This window comes from Camelus bactrianus, chromosome 31, assembly GCF_048773025.1.
Source record: "Camelus bactrianus isolate YW-2024 breed Bactrian camel chromosome 31, ASM4877302v1, whole genome shotgun sequence".
In the NCBI taxonomy this organism is placed as follows: Eukaryota; Metazoa; Chordata; class Mammalia; order Artiodactyla; family Camelidae; genus Camelus; species Camelus bactrianus.
Genome location: NC_133569.1, coordinates 24,157,934 through 24,177,783, shown reverse-complemented (window position 1 = coordinate 24,177,783; position 19,850 = coordinate 24,157,934). Strand labels below are relative to the sequence as shown.

At 39.9% G+C, this 19,850-nt stretch overlaps 1 protein-coding gene across 9 annotated transcripts in view; it reads right to left on the bottom strand.

Moving 5' to 3' along the window:
- AUH (AU RNA binding methylglutaconyl-CoA hydratase) overlaps positions 1-19,850 on the bottom strand; it is a 144,788-nt gene that overhangs the window by 77,368 nt on the left and 47,570 nt on the right. For 6 of the 9 annotated variants that reach the window (XM_074355661.1, XM_074355669.1, XM_074355668.1 and 3 more), the window contains 2 exons: positions 18,061-18,147; positions 629-721 (listed from right to left, as the gene is read on the bottom strand). In XM_074355661.1, coding sequence (XP_074211762.1) covers positions 629-721; positions 18,061-18,147 — 180 coding nt within the window. The remainder of the gene's footprint in view (positions 1-628; positions 722-18,060; positions 18,148-19,850) is intronic. The other 3 variants (XM_074355662.1, XM_074355666.1, XM_074355667.1) reach the window with 2 other exon arrangements.

Below are 19,850 nucleotides of genomic sequence, written 5' to 3'. Positions count from 1 at the left end.
GCCGTCGCTGGTGTTAGACTTGCTGCTTCACCTCTCTGGGCCCGAGCTTCTTCAGGCTCCACGGTGTGTGCCCGTTTCACAGGGCCGTGAGGCAGACTGGGTGAGTTAACACACGTCAAGAGCTAAGAGGAGCGTCGAGCACCAGGAAATACTCAGCGCGTGGTTAGCACCCATTGTTTTTCCTTATCATTTTCATAGTCACCTCATCCAATCCTCAGAAAACCACGCAGGAAGAAAGTGAACCTCAAACAGGTTAAGTTATTATCACTGTCACTAACAATAATTACGGCTTGGGCTACACGTTTATCATAAATGAAGTCATTTCATCTTCACAACATTTCAGAGGGGAAACTGATCTAAAAAGGGCAGGACCCAAGATCCAAATTCAGGTCTGTCTGACCCAATTCCTGTTTTCCTCTCCTACTGCTAAGACTGAACAAGAGACTGAGTATAAAAGACTGTTTTCTTAACTGGGAATTTTAAAACCTCATTAAGCCCAACAAGGTGACTTTTTCTACATGTTTATTCCACAACAGGAAAAAAAATTAGTAAAATATTGGAATTATCTGAAGGGTCAACACAAACCTCATTTTTTAAAAGTTATATTTTTAATAAAATTAATTCTCACCTGCTACTCTTATATCACACGCTAAAGCCAGTTCAAGACCGCCACCTAAGGCGAGTCCGTCGATGGCCGCGATGGTTGGCACTGGAAGGTTAGCTGAAACAGAAAGAAGGATTTGATGCTTCTTCAGGAAGAGTGTTACCTTAGCATGTAATTTATTTTAAATATTTTTCTGTGACTGTATTTTTAAGTGGAATATTGTCTACAGGATTTTGTACCCCTTTTACTTTTAACAAAATAAGCATTTTGTTCTTATTCTACGAAAACATATAATAAATGTGTAGTTCTCCTTCACATATCTGTGCAGTGTCTTTCAATCTTACCATGTTGCTGAAACACATTCGTAAATATTTTCTGTTGAGCTAACAGAATCACAGTTCTGACTTCACAGTCTGAAAGTCTTTCATGAGATGTTCTGATTCACACAAATTTCGAGCTGAAGTGACTTAGGTGTAATGCAAAGTTCACGACACTTTGCTGGGTTACCTGGTGCTCAGAATGATGGAGCCTCATTCAAAGAAGTGACACATCTACTCAAACAAGACAGAAGCAGTTCGAGTGGCTGCTGGGGGATCGACCCACTAGATCGATCACCTGGTAACAAGTACGATGCACAGCAGCCAGAAGACAATCAGGCTCTATCAGATCCCGCACACCTCAGGTGGGAAGGGCACTGGCACGGCTCTGAGAACCTGCCCAAAGGAGGACTGGGAAGGGGTCAGCCAATCACGAAACTCAAAACCAGACGTTCCTTAGTCATCTGCCTGCCTGATCCCCCCCTCATTTTTTCCTGCCTTTCTTTCTACCTTTGGTTATTTCCCAGCCTCCTTCCGCTCTCAGCAGAAGCTCTGCCTGGAAGGTGTCCTCCCCATCCTTAGCTTTTACTGTCCATAACACCAATGATACCCGAACAGCCACCTCAAACCCAAACCTCTCTCTAAACTGTATCTCTATGTCCTGCCTGTTGGACATCTCTGCTTAAATACTTCAGCACGTTCCCATCAACTTCTTGTCAGTCCTTTTTCTAGACTCCATTTCACATTTGGTAGCATCTCCACCACCAAGTTACTCGAGACAGACACCGAGAAGCCATCCCAGGTGTCCCCCTTTCTAATGACCTTACGCCCAACTATTTTCAAAGTCCTGCCTAACAACAGCTCACAAATGGGAACTTCCCTTCCCTTTCCTACAGCCAGCCGTCCGGGTCCCCTCATTCTCACCAGCAGGAGGACCTCCTTCACCTCAGTCTGCCCCTTCCAATGCACTATCCTTGTTTCCTGCAGGAAAATCTTTCTACAACGCAAACAGAGTCATGCTATCCCCCTATTTAAGATAGTACAATGATTTATTCCACAACAGGATAAAAATAGAGCAAACTTACCGCACGGCACAGGAGGCGGCGGATGAACCAAGTCTGCCCACCTGCCCAACCTCTCCTCCAACCTCTCACACCTACCCTAGCCCCAGACTACTTAAGGCACCTCCAGAAGCCGTTCCCACCCACACCTGTGTGCAAGCTGCCCTCTGCCGGGAATGCCCAGCAAGCCGGAAGTCCCTTGCTTCACGTTTCCACGGCGCTCTGCACATACTGCTCCCGCAGAGCATTCACACCGCCTACTGCCCGCCCTGAAGCAAGACCAGCATCACATCAACGCTGCTCAGTAACACCTTCTCACCGCTCTGCGACAGCCGTCAAGGTTCCCCCGTCTCTTCTGTCTCCACTGCATTAATCCTGGTGTTCTCTCTGCTTTCCGTTTTACTATCGACTTAACTTCATACTTTAAAGAAACCCCATGAGCGTATGCAGCCCCCTAGGGCTGCAGAAAAGAACAACTGCAGAGATCCTAAGTCGCAGGGAGCAACGGGAAGGAGGGGGCTGTTCCCTCCTGGCGGTGCGCTGCTCACCCCGGAGCGCCTTCAGCACTCGCTACGTATCTGCTGGAAGCCGACTCTTCAGAAACAGAAAACACAGAAGTGAGTTTAAAGGGCCTCCAGAATCGAACCCAGGCCTGAAAAATGTGTACTCCTGACTTCCAGCTTCTGAAAATTCCATCCCACGGTAAACAGGGGTTACATCACATTCCTTAGATTTCTTTTTCCCTAAAAATAGAGATAAATTGATTTGATATATATGGAAAGAGGAATTTTTCTTCTCATCAAATTGTGCACTGAAAATGCGGGCTGAATAGAAGGGGAAAAGGAATAAACCGACTACAAATTACCAAAGTAATATACGTAACTTCATAAGCCCTGAAGCCGAACAGAAAGAATCCGGGAAAGCGGCAATTCCTGGTAGTCGGTGATGTTCTTAGTGCTGCCACACAAAGCAGCAGTGGCTGCTCAGAGGGCTGACAAGGCTTTCTTTGCTCTACGTTTTTATTAGTTAATATCCTCAAATAAACATTATACTTAAAAATCACACTTAGCCAACAGAAAGTTATAAAGCATCATTTTTCCAGTGGTATAAAATGTCAGTAAAAAAGAGAAATAAACACACAAATGAAATTGATTAATGAATATACCTTTTCCCTTCACGTGAGAGGTCTATAAACAAACATTACTTTGATAACATAAAATTGTAATAGAGGAGAACAGATCTGACTGCATACTGGATCTGTTCCTTTAGTTTTGACCACTGTGCCCCGTTTTCTAGGCTCAGTCCTGCTCGCTCTGCACCTTTTGTAAAACAATGTTGCCTTTAGCCTGAAATACCCAGGAGAGCCTATTCCCGGGCCTCTGACCTTTAAGGAGATCAGCATTTCTGCACTTAGGTGGAGATGGCAAGTTGCAAAATAGAGAACCTTTGTTTTTTTGGAGGTTTACAGGGACACCATGGCCTGACCTACATAGATAGCTGCAAGAACAAAGAATTCCTGCAGCAAGAAGTTTGCAACAATCAACCACACCCCTACTCCCCTGTTGTTTTTTTGTATAAAAGGAGCCTGTATCCTGACTGGAGCAGGATGGTTCTCCAAGATGTTAGTCTGCCATCCTCTCGGTCTGCCAGCTTTCCAAATAAAGTCGCTATTCCTTGCCCCAACACCTTGTCTCCCGATTTACCGGCCTGTCGTGTGGCGAGCAGAACGAGTTTGGACTCGGTAACAAAATGAAGGGGAAAGGGGTATGTCCAACAGCCAGATTATAGGTTCCACGTGACTTAAAGTATGAGGATGGGGTTTATGTAACGCAGTGGTAGGAGAGGAGAAATAAACAAACGTACTGACCCGGGAGACGAGGGGGCTGGGGGCACAGGGTGCTGAAATGACGCATCTCGTTCTGAAGGTTTTCCTAATTCTGAAGTTAAGAGAATACAATACTTTCCCCCCATATGCTTATACTTTTTGGAAATAATGAAAATCACTTTTAAATGTGACAATTAAAAACTTAAAAGACATTTTTCTCAAACAGATAAAAGTTTTTAACATTACAACCTATAGATAATACAAATGACAAACGTGGGGTTCCTTATATATAAAAAAGCAAGGAAAACAGGGTATTAACACTCTCAACTCATTAAATGGGGGCAGTGCTTAGTACTTTCAAACATGAGCACAAATTAGCATTATGTAAGGCAGTCTATAAAATTTTTCCTACTAAAGGATTACGTAGAACACCTTATAGTCAATGAGTAATTAAATTTTAACCTTTTACTGTATTATAAATCCTGAAGTTCTGCAGAAGCCTAATTTTTCCCTGAAAGATGTTTCTCTTATTAATTTTTTTCAGGAAAACATGAGTCATCTCAAAGTCCATGCTAGTGCCGTAATTACCTAATGTGCTTGTTTTTACGTGCAGTATTTCTTCTACTTGGGAGCACTTCACAATCTCAGAGGAGACTCAGTAAGACACACCATTAGAAAGGCAGATCATCAGTTTCAAAGGCCCAGGAAATATCAAAACGGCAGTTGTATAAAACAGTGCAACTGAATGAAACAGGAACCGTCAGGAGCAATGGCTGTTCCCAACAGCGACAGGAAGAAATCATGACTCAGGACGTTACACAACCAGCAGGACCACGTACTATTTTGAGGTTAGTACCAGGAAATGAGCCAGGTATGACAAAGAAGATAATAATCCTTTGAATGATCCTAAAAATAAAAGTAAAGCCAACAAGCAAAGGTTTGCTATTTTAAGAGAAAAATAAATGAGTGGCAGGGGAAGGCTCTTGTCTACCCCGGAGTCCGCAGGACACCCCCGTGAGCACAACTGGGGCCAGACGGCCAGGAATGTGGGGAAAAGGCAACTGAGGGTCTCCTGTCAGTTCGGAGGTAAATGCAACACATAATGTAGGTTTTCAGATGTTTCCGGAAAAATACAAACAGTGCAATTATTAAGGAAAAACACTAGCTGTAAATTTGGTTTTGCTTGAAGAATAGTGTTCTTATAGAAAACAGAGAAATCGAATATTTCAAAAGAAATGTCCATCGAGTAATACCAGAAGTCTGCCTTTATTGAAATCATTCAAGGAGAACAGAAATAAAATCAAGGTTAACTGAAAATTATAATAAATTGCTAATGATCCCTAACTTCAGCTAAAACTTTACCGTCAGGTTAATGTATTCTCTCCCACTGCCATCGTCAACTTTCAAAGGAACCACGAAAAACAAAACAAAACCACTCCTGCCCGAAGCCTCCAGGCTGGCTGCGCCCTGGCTCTCCTGGAGTCCAGCCAAGGCCACTGAGAAAGCAGCAGGCCTGGACGCCAACACGCACACTCACCCCATCGCACAGAGGGCTGCAGGGCTGCAAATGGGAGCCATCGCTTCAGGAGTCACAACAGTGACCACTGTGCGAAGTGAGAAAAGCTGCTTGATTTTTCCAAGCCTACCGCTTACCCACCTGCCTTCTTTCTTTTTTGCTGCTACCTGTGGATCTAGCAAAATACTTGGAACTGCTTACTATGTGTGGTCACAGGACTAAGGATGTCACAAATATTATTTGAACCTCCTACCAGTCTTAGGACATCGAAACTATCGTGACTTCCACTTTCTAGACAGGGACACTGGGCAGAGGAGCTGCTGTTACTGGCCTGGTACAGGCACAATTCGAACTCAGGTGGTGTGGCCCCAGGGTCTCCACTGTCCCCATTACTGCTGATCACCAGCCCTCACAGCCCAGACCCAGGGCCCCTGAGGAGGACATCCCTCCCTGAGGACCTGCGACCGTGCGTCTGAGGAAAGGGAAACGCTGACGAGCACGATGGCTCTGTGCTCTGCTAATTCTTGGAAACCTGGAGCAACACCGCAGCTCACTGGGTCCAGCTGGGGACCCTAGGAACCAGAGGCAAGGTACCAGCCAGCTGACTACACTAGAGTTCCGACTCGAGTTTCCCCGGACACCCCCAACCCAGACCGTCTCTGGTACGTGACTGTGCAGGTCATTAAAGCAGGAAAAGCCAACACCAGAGCACCCCCTTCCCACCAGAACTCCAAATCAAATAAAGCCTCCCTGCGGAACCGCGAAGAGGGGATGCTGGCGAGGTAAGTCCCCACGCTCCCACGCAGCAGGCTGGTCTGGGACATTGTAACAAACGTACCTGAGTCAGGACCTCCACTATCGACTGCTGCTTCACACATAACGAAGCTCTTGGCACTTCAAATGCTGCCTGACCGGGCAAATGACGTTATTTCCGTTTCTGATAAAAAACGTTAACACTAGAGTAGTTTACTTTCACCTGTAGGAAGAAACTACACTATTACTGCCTTGCTCGCATCAACTCTCAGGCTCTACAGCCTTGCTCTTCCAAGTGCGACTGTGGTCCAGCAGCACTAGCATCCCCCGGAAGCTGGTTTAAAATGTAGAACCCCGGGCCCCACCCATACCTGCTGGGTCAGGATGTGCATTTTCACAAGACCCTCAGGCAAGGCTCTGGATACCCTGACTAACCCACAGAGAACCTGACCACCTCACTGACCCACAGGATGCTGATAAAAAGCAGCAGTGAGAGCCTTAATTCCTTGGGGAAGACTAGTGAAGGTAAAGACAGTTAAAGGTTTAACATACAAATGTTTGCAGCAGGTTTATGTGTAACTGCCCCGAATGGCACACAACCCAAATGTCAGCATGTGGTACCTCCCTGCAGTGGAACACTGCTCAGCACTAAAAACGAACCAACTTCTGATCCATGATACACATGGATGAGTCGCAAAAAAAATACGCTGATTAAAAGACATACAAAATTAATACATACTGTGTTCCATTCATAAAAAATTGTTAAAAATGGAAACTAGTATCTAGTGATACACAGCAGTGCTGTAGTTGTCTGGGGACAAGTTGGGGGACCAGGAGGGGCCGGACAAAGGGATTACCAAAGACCCTTCTGGGGAAGCTTCTAGGGGTGATGGATATGTTTGCCATCTTGATTATGTTGATCTTTTCACAAGTCAGAGTCACCACGCTGTATACACTCCAATAGCTGCAATCTCTTGTACGTCAATTACACCTCAATAAACCTGTTTTTAAAAAGTATGTGACTTGACTAACATGAAAATGATAAATTAAACAAAAGAAAGTACACCAGTTCCCTGATCTCTTATAAACAAGAGAGACACAATTTAAAATTGATAAATCAAGTAATACAGGTATCAGTCTATTTAAAATTATAAAGAAAACAGTAAGAAAAATGATGGGAGAAGAGTAAGGTGGGAGAAAAGAATTTAAAACTGGAAAGATGCCAATTCCATCGCTCCTCATTCGAAGAAGTCAATAGAACTTTCTAAAGGAACAGAGGACCGAGTACAGCACATGAAGTTCTAATAATAAAGATAACCCCAGAACAAAAACGCAACCCTTTCCCATGATTAGAGTAAGTCCACAAACAGAACGAACCAGAAAAACACACAGCATATTTAAAATGATTTTGTAAACATAAAATCATCAAAATCAGAAGGCACAGAAAATCATAATGATGGACTCAACACCAAGTGTATCAATATATTTAAAGGAGCTATATTCATCCAGCAAGAAAAAACTCCAGCTGGATGACACAGCAAAACCCAACTACAAGCAGAACAATACAAAACATCTAAAACAAAACAGAAAATATTAAAAATACGAAGAACAGGTATGACCCCTCAGAGTCAAATACAAAGAAAACACCTCAAAATCTTAACAAAAAAGGGCAACAATGGGATAAAAGCATTAAAAGGGCTTAAAAAAAAACCCAAAAGGCACTTCATAAGGCTTAATAAAGCAAAAATCCACGATGAAGATCTAGCAGTGATAAAACATCTATACACCAATTGACACAGCGGGAGCGTCCACAAAGCAGAAGCACAGTACATTCCACACAGTACAGATGTCGCAGCCATCCTCTGACCCATCTGCAAGAAGTCAACCAGGAAATAACAACAGAAACACTGGCTAACTGGGGACAGACGAGTATGCGTGGCCTGGAGGCACATTTTCTTTGCCATTTCAGCAGCTTAGCAGAGAGCGCAGAGAGCTGGCTCAACAGGCGAGCATCGAGCATCAGTTCAGCAGGAGGGCCAGCTCCAGGCACCTGCTTCCAGAGGTGCTTTCTGACAAGGCTCCTCACTCACTTTCCCAGCTGGCAAGTGTCCAGGGTACATGGCTAGACAGGTGTTCTCTTCTTCCCTAAAATGCTAAATATATACAGCATTACAGAGGTGGGGGTCCCCCTCTCCTGTAACTTTGGTCCCCAAATTTCTTCTACCCTAACAAGTGATTTATCTAAATGGCTCCTTCAAAAATGAATAAACGCACGTGTTCTTGGTTGAGCTATAACCTCCTTCTTTCTTCTTTTGGAAATGTGCCTGGCCTCCAAGGTCACACATGTTCCTGCATGCGTGTGCAGAGTGCCCTGCGAGTTACGGCCAGAGCCAGCACAGAGCAGCTCCATCTGGGGTAAGTGAGTCTAATGCCAGCAATCCAAATGAGCAAACCTCATCAACAGATCTGAAGCCACAACCTCAACTTACCTAATACCAGTCATAAAAATATTTTGCCTTTTTTTTCTAGTTTTTTTTTTAATTTATTCCAAACCTCAGAGAGAGAGATGTATCTATTTATTGAGGCTTCCTCAGATACACTAATATTATGTTTAATGCTATTTTCTGCATTGTTGTTTATAATAGTAAAAAACTAAAAACTATCTAAAAGCCATCAATAAAGGAATAATTATATACATTATGGTATATCTGTAGTAAACAATGCTAGGAAATTCTTTTTTTTTTTAATTGCAGTGATAAAAATCCACACTGGAGAAACCTACACTCTAAATTACAATGTCTATTACACAAAGACTAGCCAAGGAAACAAGATAAGGGAAACAGTAAAAAGGAAAAGGTCCACATAAAACTGAGATCTGAAATCATCAAACGCGGACTCTCAAAAACACGAAGCCAAGCAGGAAACTGTAAACTGCAAACAAAAAAGTGACATAACAGATTTTCTGAAGAACCAAAAACTATTTTTAAATGAAACAAAAAAACTCAATGTTTGTATACAATCAGGTGCAGCTTAGGAGAAAATTACTGAATTGGTGGAGAGGTGACAAGAAACTATTCACAAAGTAAGGAAAAACAAACATGGAAAATACAGAGATAAAAGGATGCAGTAAGACAGTCTGATATATGTCTAACTGACAGAAAACACATGAAACAGACAATCATCTGAATAAGTCTAAAATAAAGCAGCAAATTAAACCTGAAGAAAAAAGGAAGGAATTAATAAAAAGTAGAATAGGAATTAATCAAACAGAAACAATAGAGAGAATTAACAAAGCCCTAAACAGATTTTCTAATGTATAATAAAACTGAGGAGGCTCTGGAGAGACTGATCAAAGGAGGAGACAGAGGACACGAATCAGGACACCATCAGGAGTGCAGAGGGGACAGCACTGCTGGCACTTCTGACGTTAAGCAGATAAAAGAACACTGTGGACGACTTTATACTAACGCATCTGAAAATCTAGATGACATGGATAAATTCCTGAATACTATACGTTTCCAAAAATAAAATTTTAAAGACCTGTTTTTGTGGTTATTTTCATATACATACATACATATACATGTTTGTACATAATCTATCTAGCAATGTATGCATGCAAATATTCAAGTAAAAATCAAGAAAAGGACTAAAAATGTACATGTTAAATTAGCATACGAGCAATAATTACTTATGTGGAGAGAAAGAGAATGAGGGAAAGCTGCTGGAAAGTTTTAAATTTTTACATTAAACACATACACAGATATTCCCTGTGGAATTAAGTGCTAACATCAAAAAGCCAAAAAATGGGGGAGGGTTTAGTTCAAGTGGTAGAGTGCATGCTTAGCATACACAAGGTCCTGGGTTCAATCCCCAGCACCTCCTCTAAAAATAAATAAGTAAAATCTAATTACTGCCCCCGCCAAAAAAAAAGTTGAAAAAAAGCCAAAAAATTTTAAAGTGATTTTTTTCTAGTCTTGTCAAATTCTAGAATATTCTAGGGTAATATTTTAGAGTAAGTGACAGAGCTTGGTTGATAAGCCCATTGCTCTTGCTATATTTAGCAACACATTATAATTTTCACAAAACTGTCCAAAGTCATAATGTGATTAATACCCCAATGAAAGCAGCCAAAGCAGTAAAACTCCAGAAAGAGACAAGAGACCGTAAGTTGCAAACTGTGAGGTGTAACGACTCCATTCTAGACTATGATTCAATAAACAGGGGCTGTTAACTACTCATACAGGAAAACAAGTAACTCCTAGGTACCTGTGTCAGCTTTCCATCATTCTTGGCAAGAGGGTAAAGAAAACTAAAATTGAGATCTGGAAATTACTACTTGGAAAACTAAAGTCAAGACTTAACCAGAGTGTTTCACCAATCAACCTTTCACACACCGTAATTCAGTACCTCCAATTTCTAGTTATTACATCAAATGAGGGGTGGGAGGGCATGTAAAATACATGCTGGATAACGTCCAATTTAACTAAATTAATTACTTAAACAGGTCAACTTGGCAGACCGACAAACAATTCTGCAAACTTTGAAAATCTTCTTTTCTGAACAATTCTTAACACAACACAGCTAAAATAAAAACCAAAACAGGCAATAGTAAAGATAACATAACAAGCATATAATCTCTCAAATTGTATTATAATAGTCACTGTGGTACCGATTTAAGTACCTTCAGAATAAGCTTTATTTCAGATAAAGCAAAGCAAAAATGAAACATCTGGAAAAGTTTTGAACTGTATAATGGTGATAAACTTAAACTGAAAAAAATAAATAACACCTCTGGATTTCTCTTGAGTTATCAGATGCCTCTAAACCAAATGGAAAGTTTATCGGGGATACACCTGGAACTGACGCAAGCTCTCTTGTGTTCATTACTGGAGAATATCTAAATCCTAAAATGCGATACTGTAAAGAGTTCTAGGTGGATGTGTACCTTTACAAGCACATTTCTCAGGTGAACATTTTATGTAATTAAAAAGTATATAATGACTAAGTGCATGAAATGACAAATACAGTGCTTTAAACGGGTAAAAATTACTCACACTTCATTTATATGCAAAAGCTCTGGATCTTACATCAGAGGCTATGACTGCCATAAGTCAGCATCCGAGACTACAATTAAGCCATGGTAAGTCAGATGCTGTGCTTCATAGAAAGCTATGTACATCTATTTTAGAGGAAAATTTTTCCAAATACTTTCACTTATAGTTTATTTACAAGAAATCAAATTACAGGAAGTATTTGTCCATAACCAGAATAAGTTTCAGATAACTAGCTTTTTTTTTTAAAGTACTTAAAACCAGAAAGCCCAGCCTGGTACCCAGACTAAGGCATCTCCCAAAGTTGCCCTACAGAAAGAATGGAGTTTTTCATCGTTTCCCAGCCAAGTTAAGCATCTGACCACAGCCTCAACGCTGTCTCCAAAAGGGTGCTTGTTGCAATACTGAGCAGTTTCCCTACCACGCATCTCACGTGGCCTGTCCGCAGCTTTCGCTCAGCCCCTCCTTCATGAAAGCCCTTCTTCCCCTGGTGTCAGAACACCGTTTTCCTCCCACCTGCCTTCCCAGGCTGGTCATCCTCCGACTCCGTTCCAGTTCTTTCTCCTCTCAGCCTTGAAACATTGTAACGCCTCAGGGTTGCCAGACATTTTTTCTCTCTGCAGTTAACTCCCTAGGTGCCTCACCCAGGGCCAGAGCTTCACGTACCATCCACGTTCTGATGGCTCCCAAATTCACATCTCGAGCCCGGACTACCTGCTCCTGTCCAGGCTCCTCTCTTGTTGCCTGCCTGACATCTCCAACTTGGATGTCTCCTTAGCATCAACCAGCTTTACGTTTCAAACCTGAACTCCTGACCTCCGCCTCCCATTTTAATCCAGCAGAAGGGTAGTGTTCTAATTTACTCATCATGATAAATAAGCAAATTGGTCCATCTATGTTTGTTCTATCATCCTCAGTCACATCCTGGAAACACCACGAACTGGGGTGGAAGAGAAAGAATCAAGCTCAGGCCAGGATGAGCATGATTCTTTGAATTTCAGGTACAGGCAAACAGAAAGGGGTTCCGAGGGAGAATCCAATCTGAAGATGAGAGGAAACCAGGACAGCTCTGTTCACTGCTCCACCAGCAGGATCCCAATTTACTCTTTCAATCGGAGATCCACCATGCCAGATACTAGGGACAGGTGGAGAAAAAGCCCACGGTGTTCTCACAACAAGGAGGAGACAGGAAAAGTACCAAATGGCAGGGAGGACTAGAATCCACATCTCCTACCTCCACATCAAGAGATTTATGCAAGGTATGCCTCAATCAACATGTATCAAAACAATTCATAGATGCTCACTGCACTTTGGTAATGTGTAAAATATAACTTTTCTATAATAAAATAAACATTTATGGCAAAGCCTCTGAGCAACTGTTAAACTGAGCTGATGTTCTGGCATAAGATCAGCTTTACAATATGAACTGTATTCTATCTTCTAGCTTAAGGTAAAGACAACAGGAAGACAGACAGATCATGCAGCCACCAAAACAGAAAGAATATTCTCTTGTACAAAGTCAGCTAGGCTGGGGAAAAAAAAGAGTCTGATTCCATAACAAACCCCTGCAGAAAGGTGACCAAGATAAAAGTCTGATAGAAATGTGCTTCTGTATTTTTGTGCTTCTTTAGTTTTTAATTATGAGTGACTTACTCTTTATTTCTTTGAGCTTTTCAACCCTAAAATTCAAAATCATGTCAACTAAAGAAAAATAAATGAGAAGCACTTCTTGAGAAGAGGTTTATCCCATAAAATTTACATAAAATTTTTTTACACAAAATTTTGTTTCATTGTACAAAAATATTTTCTATGTATTTGACCCAAAGAGACAGCTTTTTCTGATAGAAAAATACTTAAAACAATAGATTTTTCAATCACATGAAGAGAAGCTAATCAGAGAATTTGAAAACTTTCAAAATCAAATTACTTCCTTTTTATAAAACTTTACAGTATAACAAAATCTTAAGAAAAAATGATGTTAAATAGATGAATTTTACAATCTGTCCTCTTAACATAATTACTTGTATTTCAATGCAAATTAAGCTCTGCATTTACATAGCTAAATTGAAGCTTCTGCAATTTTATTGGGGGGGGGTAAGGGGGGGAGGAAGCCAGAAATGCCTGGCATTTTAAAGGATTACTGTGGAAGATCATTCACAGAATTATCCACATCACACTAGAGCCTACAATTTAAAATCCTGGTGAAAACCTATTTTAAATATTTTTCACCATTAGATAGCAACTCCTTGAGACCTCAACTTGAGAGAACCAGGACTTCCCCCCTCGGAGTTTCCACTTCAAAGAGAACTCTGAAAATGCTTTCTAGCTCTTCATGAAATATCATCCGATTAGACAAAGGCTGGTCCTAAGTAGGTAATTAAATACATTTGCTTGAGAACAGCATATTCTAAATTGCTAATTTGCACAACGGTGGTCCCAGCAGTAAGGTGGCCAGATCATGCAGCTGAAGGAGGGGTGGAAAGCTGAGGAACAAGAGCAGTCAGTTATTAGACCAGGACAATCTCATGTCTGCACATCCATGCTGACTTGCTAACGCATGACATTTCAAAGTCGTCAGTTACTGCTTTCTACCCAGACATCTCATACTTGAAGGGGACAGTGGGGACTTGTAACAGTGATCAACTTTTGAGAAACCTGAGAATTTCTTTAGAATAAAATATCTCCAAAAAAAAAGCCATTTAAGTTTTTTTCCTTTGAAAAGAGCAAAAGAATTAAATTTTGCTGTAGAATTTTGGGGTTACTTCTTAAGAAGACGCTTTCTAAGAAGTTAGGAGCAGTAAAGTAAGTAATTTAGTGGCTCAACATACAGAACTTCTTTCTCATCTCTATTCTAACAGAACAGCTTTCAAATGCATCCAGTGCCTGTAAGTTCCTTATAGACTCTTTCATGAAAAGCAAGCAGAGCACAGTAGCCACTGTGGCCGAGAACAAAGTCCATTCACCCCTTAGAACCCAGAGAAAGATACTCCAGCTGTGAAAAATGAACATGCAACAGGAGGCAAGAGGGGAAAGTGTATCAAACAGGAAGGATACGTTCTGATTTGTACTATTACTGATACTGCCACAATGATGGATCGCAAGATGTACATGGTTGTTCAAAACCAGCTCACAAAATTCCTGACACTTTAACAATCCTCAGGTCCATGTGAGCAGGCGCCAGCACACTGGTATGTGAAAACAGCCCCAAGTGTACCATGCAGGATCCCCCTCCACCAGCATCCATTAACACGCACCAGACAAGCCATTTCCTCCGGGGAAAAATGACCTCCGGGAAGTCCTTCTCTACAGAAAATGAACTATGAGGAGAACCAGAGGATAAGGACCCCAAGGAAAACCGGAGGCTTATGTACAAAATCAGGTCCATAAACCAATTCTGTTTGACATTCGAAGGGTTTTTTCCTCTCTCAATAAAAACCTTAAAAGTAGGAGGTATTTTCTAAAACTGTAGAATTCTGGCTTCTCTTGAAAATAAGAAAAAAGGATATAAGAAAAAACGCAGAAAATAATTCAAGAAATAACACAAGAAATGTCTGCAGAACTCAAGAGGTATGAATCTACTTCGATCTAATTTGGCAAATATAAAGAACATATTTAACATGTACACATAATGAAGCACAAAAATAACCAACTCCCTTAGCATCACCAAAATAATAAACAGGTCAGAACTAACACCCTACCTGTCCAGGTGTTCTTCACCTATTCTTCTGCCTTTCCAAACCCAAAGGTAACCACCGACGTCTGTGTTTATCATTCTCACACTTTTCCTCTGTGTGTGTATTGTGTGTGTGATTTCATTACATGCTTACATGGCTCCAAATTATATACCGTCTTGCATGACTTCAGTTTTATAAAGTTATACATTGTTTTAATTCAACATTTTTCAAAGATTTATCCTTGTTGTTACACATGTAAGTTATTCATTTATTTGCAATGCTGTCTACACCCAACTGCGCAAAAGGACCAAAACATTTATCCATTTCCCCCGTCACTGCAATTTGGTTGTTTTCAGCTTTTTATTCTGAACAATATTGCTACTATAAATAGTCTTTGTCTTAAATCCAGGGATAAGTTTCCCTAGGATACACCTGCAGAATATCTATAGAATAGTGTAGTGTCAAACTCCAAGTAGCAGTGCATTCATCAGATGGTCAAAATTGGGAAGTTTTAAAAATAAAGTAAAATAGCATCAAAATGCAATGCACAAAGAAAGGTTATTTCATGAACGTTTGATACCCACCCACACCTATGTGTTTACTGGACCAAACCATAAATATATTTGTTAACTATAGGTCTAGAAAAAACAGTCCTAAAGTGCACCCTTCTAGGCAAATACTCCACAAAAAAAGTGAACTATTGAGTCTTATGGGATGTGGATGCTCAACTCTGTAAGACAACACCGAACTGTTTTCCTAACCAGTCACACCAATTAATACTCCCACTGGAAGTGTATAAACTTCCTAATGATCCACTTCCTCATTAACTCTTGGTAATAGCAGGCTTAGGAATTTTTGGCTAATCTGGTAGGTATAAAATAGTATCCCACTGTGGTATGCACCTGCATTTCTATGATTACCTGTGAGGATGCTCATCTTTCCTGCACGTACTTCCCACTTCGCTTTTGTGGGAAACATTTTTGTCTTATTGACTTCCAGGCTGCATATATGTATGCATGTGTTGATTCTTATATGCATATATATATATATATATACACACACAAATCCTTGGGCAGATATGTGTTTCAAGTGTTTTCTCCCAGTTTGTGGCTTTTCTTTCTACTTTCTTTAGTGTCTTTTAACAAACAGATGTTCTTAAGTTTAATTTCATAGAACATTATCAACCTTTCCCTTTGTGGTTTTTTTTTTGTGTTTAAGAGATTTTTCACTCCATCAAGACCATACAAGTTTGTTTCATTTCACAACCGTGGTCACGTCTTTGCCACCCGCCAGTGATCTGCAGCGCCTCCTCTCTCCATATCAGTTCCCCTACTTTATGGTTCTACGGTCCACTCCACTGGTCAGTTCGTCTATCGCAAAGCCAGTAATATACCACCTTAATTTCTGTATCTTTAAAATAGGTCTTGAGCATAATAAGGCGAGGACCCTTATTTCCTTCTTCTTTAAGAATGTTCAGCTATTTTATTTGGGGGCCTGTCTGTGCCCACCAAGTTCCTCACAAAATTAATGCACTTAATTTCATTTGTGAGAATCATCTTTTTGATACTGAATCTTTCTATTCAATAAGACAATGTCTCCATTTAATTTTTTTAGTGTCTTATCAGTAAAGTTTCATAATTTTTCCAAACATCTTGCATATATTTCTAGATCCACTTTTGTTTCTACTGTCAACGTTATCTTTCTTTGATTGATACCTTTTGTCTGTTGCTGGTAGGAAGAAAGGTAATTAATTATTTTTTAATACGAATCTTCTATTCAGCTATCTTGCAACATTCATTATTTCTAATAATTTATTGATCCTTATAGATTTTCAATGGAGACAATCACCACTTGAGAAAGACAGTGTTATATTTCTTCTTTTTCAGCCATCATTGTATTTCCACTCCCTGCCTTTTGCACACATGCCAGAATGTTCAGAACCATCTTGAACAGAGGGGTGGGGACCTCCTGTCTTTTTTCTGACTTTAGGAGACCAGCTGATTTTCTTTTCTATTCTATTACCGCTTTATTGTCTGTGAGTACAGAGCCTGTTTGATTTGAAATCTCCATGGTGAAACAGGAGATGATGCCTAATGAGCATTTACTAAGAGAACAGAACAGGAACAGGCGCGCTCGGCTCCTCCTGGCTTGCCTTGCGCTTTACCTGTGATAGAGCGGACATCTCTCTAATTCTTTTTCTCAGTCTATTGAGAAAAACCCATGATTTTACTTGGCTAACGTCACGAATTAAATTTAATATTTTCAAGTGGAAATCTTTCTCTCCCCCTTCAATTCCTGTGAAAATCCAACTTGGTCTTTGTAATGAACTTACTGATCTCATCTATGTTCACAGGTGTGGCTCCTCTCAATCCTTTCTTCCATTGTTTGTGTCATATTTATGCATAAGGTCCTGCAGATCTGAAATAATGACTTTAGGAAGGTACTCTCACTCCACCGTTCTGTGGAAGAGGTAGTATACGGTTGCAATGATCTGTTCCTCACCGGCTAGGGAAAGAATCTGAAACGCAAGTCACTGAACATGTAAAAACTGGGTCTCAGGCTTTCTCTGTGAAAAAACGTTCAACTACTGATTCAGTTTCTTCGGTGCGTTCTATATTCAGTGCGTCCTGAGAACTGCGACACCATGTCTAGACACCTATCCTATACACACATCCTAATGCTCTAAAAGACTCTGTACGAAGATAATCATTGTTTTATTATAAACAATAAAACAGCAAAAAAACAAAACAACAACAAAAACCCTAAATGTTCATTAAGGAAGCAATAATTTAAAATTTTGGATAAGACTACTCTGTGCATTACTATCAGCAATATATTAAAAAGTATTAATAAAAAAGTAAATTAATAGGTACGTAAATATAAACATTACACAGAATGATTCTATTTACATGAAAAACCAAAAAAATTCCAAATCCATAAATACGTTTGTGTATGCAATTATTTAAGAAATATAGACACTTTACGTCAAAGGCTTACACCAAATTCTTCTTTGTTTTCTAAGAACTACCTCCACATGCTGTGTCATCATAAACAGGAGGCATCTTTAATTATAAAATATTTTTCACTATTTTTCAAGTTAAATATATTCCATGCTGCTTTACAACCAACCAGCTATAGGCCATGAAAATCTAATTATATATTGTAGTCAAAGCTTATATAGAAGACAGTGTGCAACTTTTGAAAGCTGACATTTAAGGTCCTCTTCAGCATGCTCAACAGACAAAGTAATTGTGCTTACCGATTTCATTAATCACTGCTCTTATTTTGGAGACAAAAGGGCCAACTTCACTGGGATTCATTTTGACTCTTTCCTTAAGATCAGCACCTGCAAAGTATTTTATTTACAAATATAATCCAGTTATAAACAAAATTTTAAGGCAACGAATTGAAAATTTACTTAAGATTCATATATAACTTGAAGATAAGACAGAATTTATCTACCAAAGGAATTCTATTATCTAACTTTTCCATCCCAAAGACGCTGGTCAGCATCAGAAAGAATAAAATACTTGTCTGTTCATACATCTACCATGTGCTTAAAGTAATGGTTCTCCAACTTTGTGGTCTCAGGCCCCCTTCATACTCTTAGAGGAAGGGGCTTTGTTCAGATTATATAATATAAATCTACCAACAGTTATTCTATTATACAATGAAACAAAAATTTTTAAGTATTTATTTATTCATTGAATAATACAAATAAGCCCATTCGTGTTAACAAAAATCACTGCAGATTGATGCCACTTTCCTGGTTCCTGCAAGTATGCTGGCACTTTACCCACCACTGCTTCTGCCCCATCAGTGCAAATGCCAACCCAGTGAAAAGGGCACCTCACTGCTGCGAAAACCATTGTGCCCTCATGGATGCCCGCTTGGTGACCACAGATCACATTTAACAATCACTCATTTGAAAGTATATACAAACCGACAGTGTGATAATTAGTTCACCCCAGACTCATCACTTGGGAACAGATACAAATCAACATAAAGAATTCCTTAAGGGATTGTTTACTCTGTGGCTCAACAAAGACATTCTTTTTTATAAAATTAACTTCTCTGAGACAAGGTAGGTCCCTATTTAAATAAACAGACAAATAAACGACAAAGTAGAATTACAGGACGGACGGTATACGCTCAGCTCCTCACTCTCTTACTAGCCCACTAGAAACTGATCATGACAGGACATCATATCAAGTATCAGCCGAGGCGGGGACATTCTGAGCCCACACACTTCCTGCGGGAGTGAGAACTACAGCTGATCAAGCACACACCCTACACAACCCGTTACTTCTTAGGTATACATGCCCTAGAAAATCTCTCAAACACACGCCCGAGGAAACATGTACAATGACATTCAATGTAACATACATAAAAATAGCAAAACACTTGGAAATAACCTAGACACTCAACAAAAGGATTAATAACAAAACTGGAACATATTTATGCAACAGAATGTTGTATGTGCAACATGAAAACGAAGGAATTAAAGTATAAATATGGATAAATTTAACAATGTTGGAAGATTTATAAGTAAAGAAATAAATATAACATATTCATAATTATATATAATTACAGAAAGACACAAAAGATAATAACCATTTACATAAGTTTTTAAAAGAAGAATACTACTTAGGGATATAAACATTCATGGAAGTAATAAACTCCAAATTCAACTGGTGGTGACCTCAGCAGAGGGGAGGGTTGTGACTGGCAACGGACACAGAGAACTTCAATCTTTTTTGTAATACTGTGTTGCTTAAGTTAGGTGATGGATTCTCAATATGTTACTCTTTAAACGTTTTTAGATGTCTGGTATAATATCTTCATAACTAATTTCTTCTATGAAAAGTAAAAAGTTAGTAGGGCCAAAAAATTCTACATTAAATTAGCAGGATGTATTTGTTCATGAAGTAATGGTTCAAACTCACTGTCATTTAACACTGAGAATATAACTGTAAACTGAGAATATAAAATGTTGCTTAGTGCATGTTAGCTAATACATACTGGCTAACAGAAGTAGCTAAATGTAGT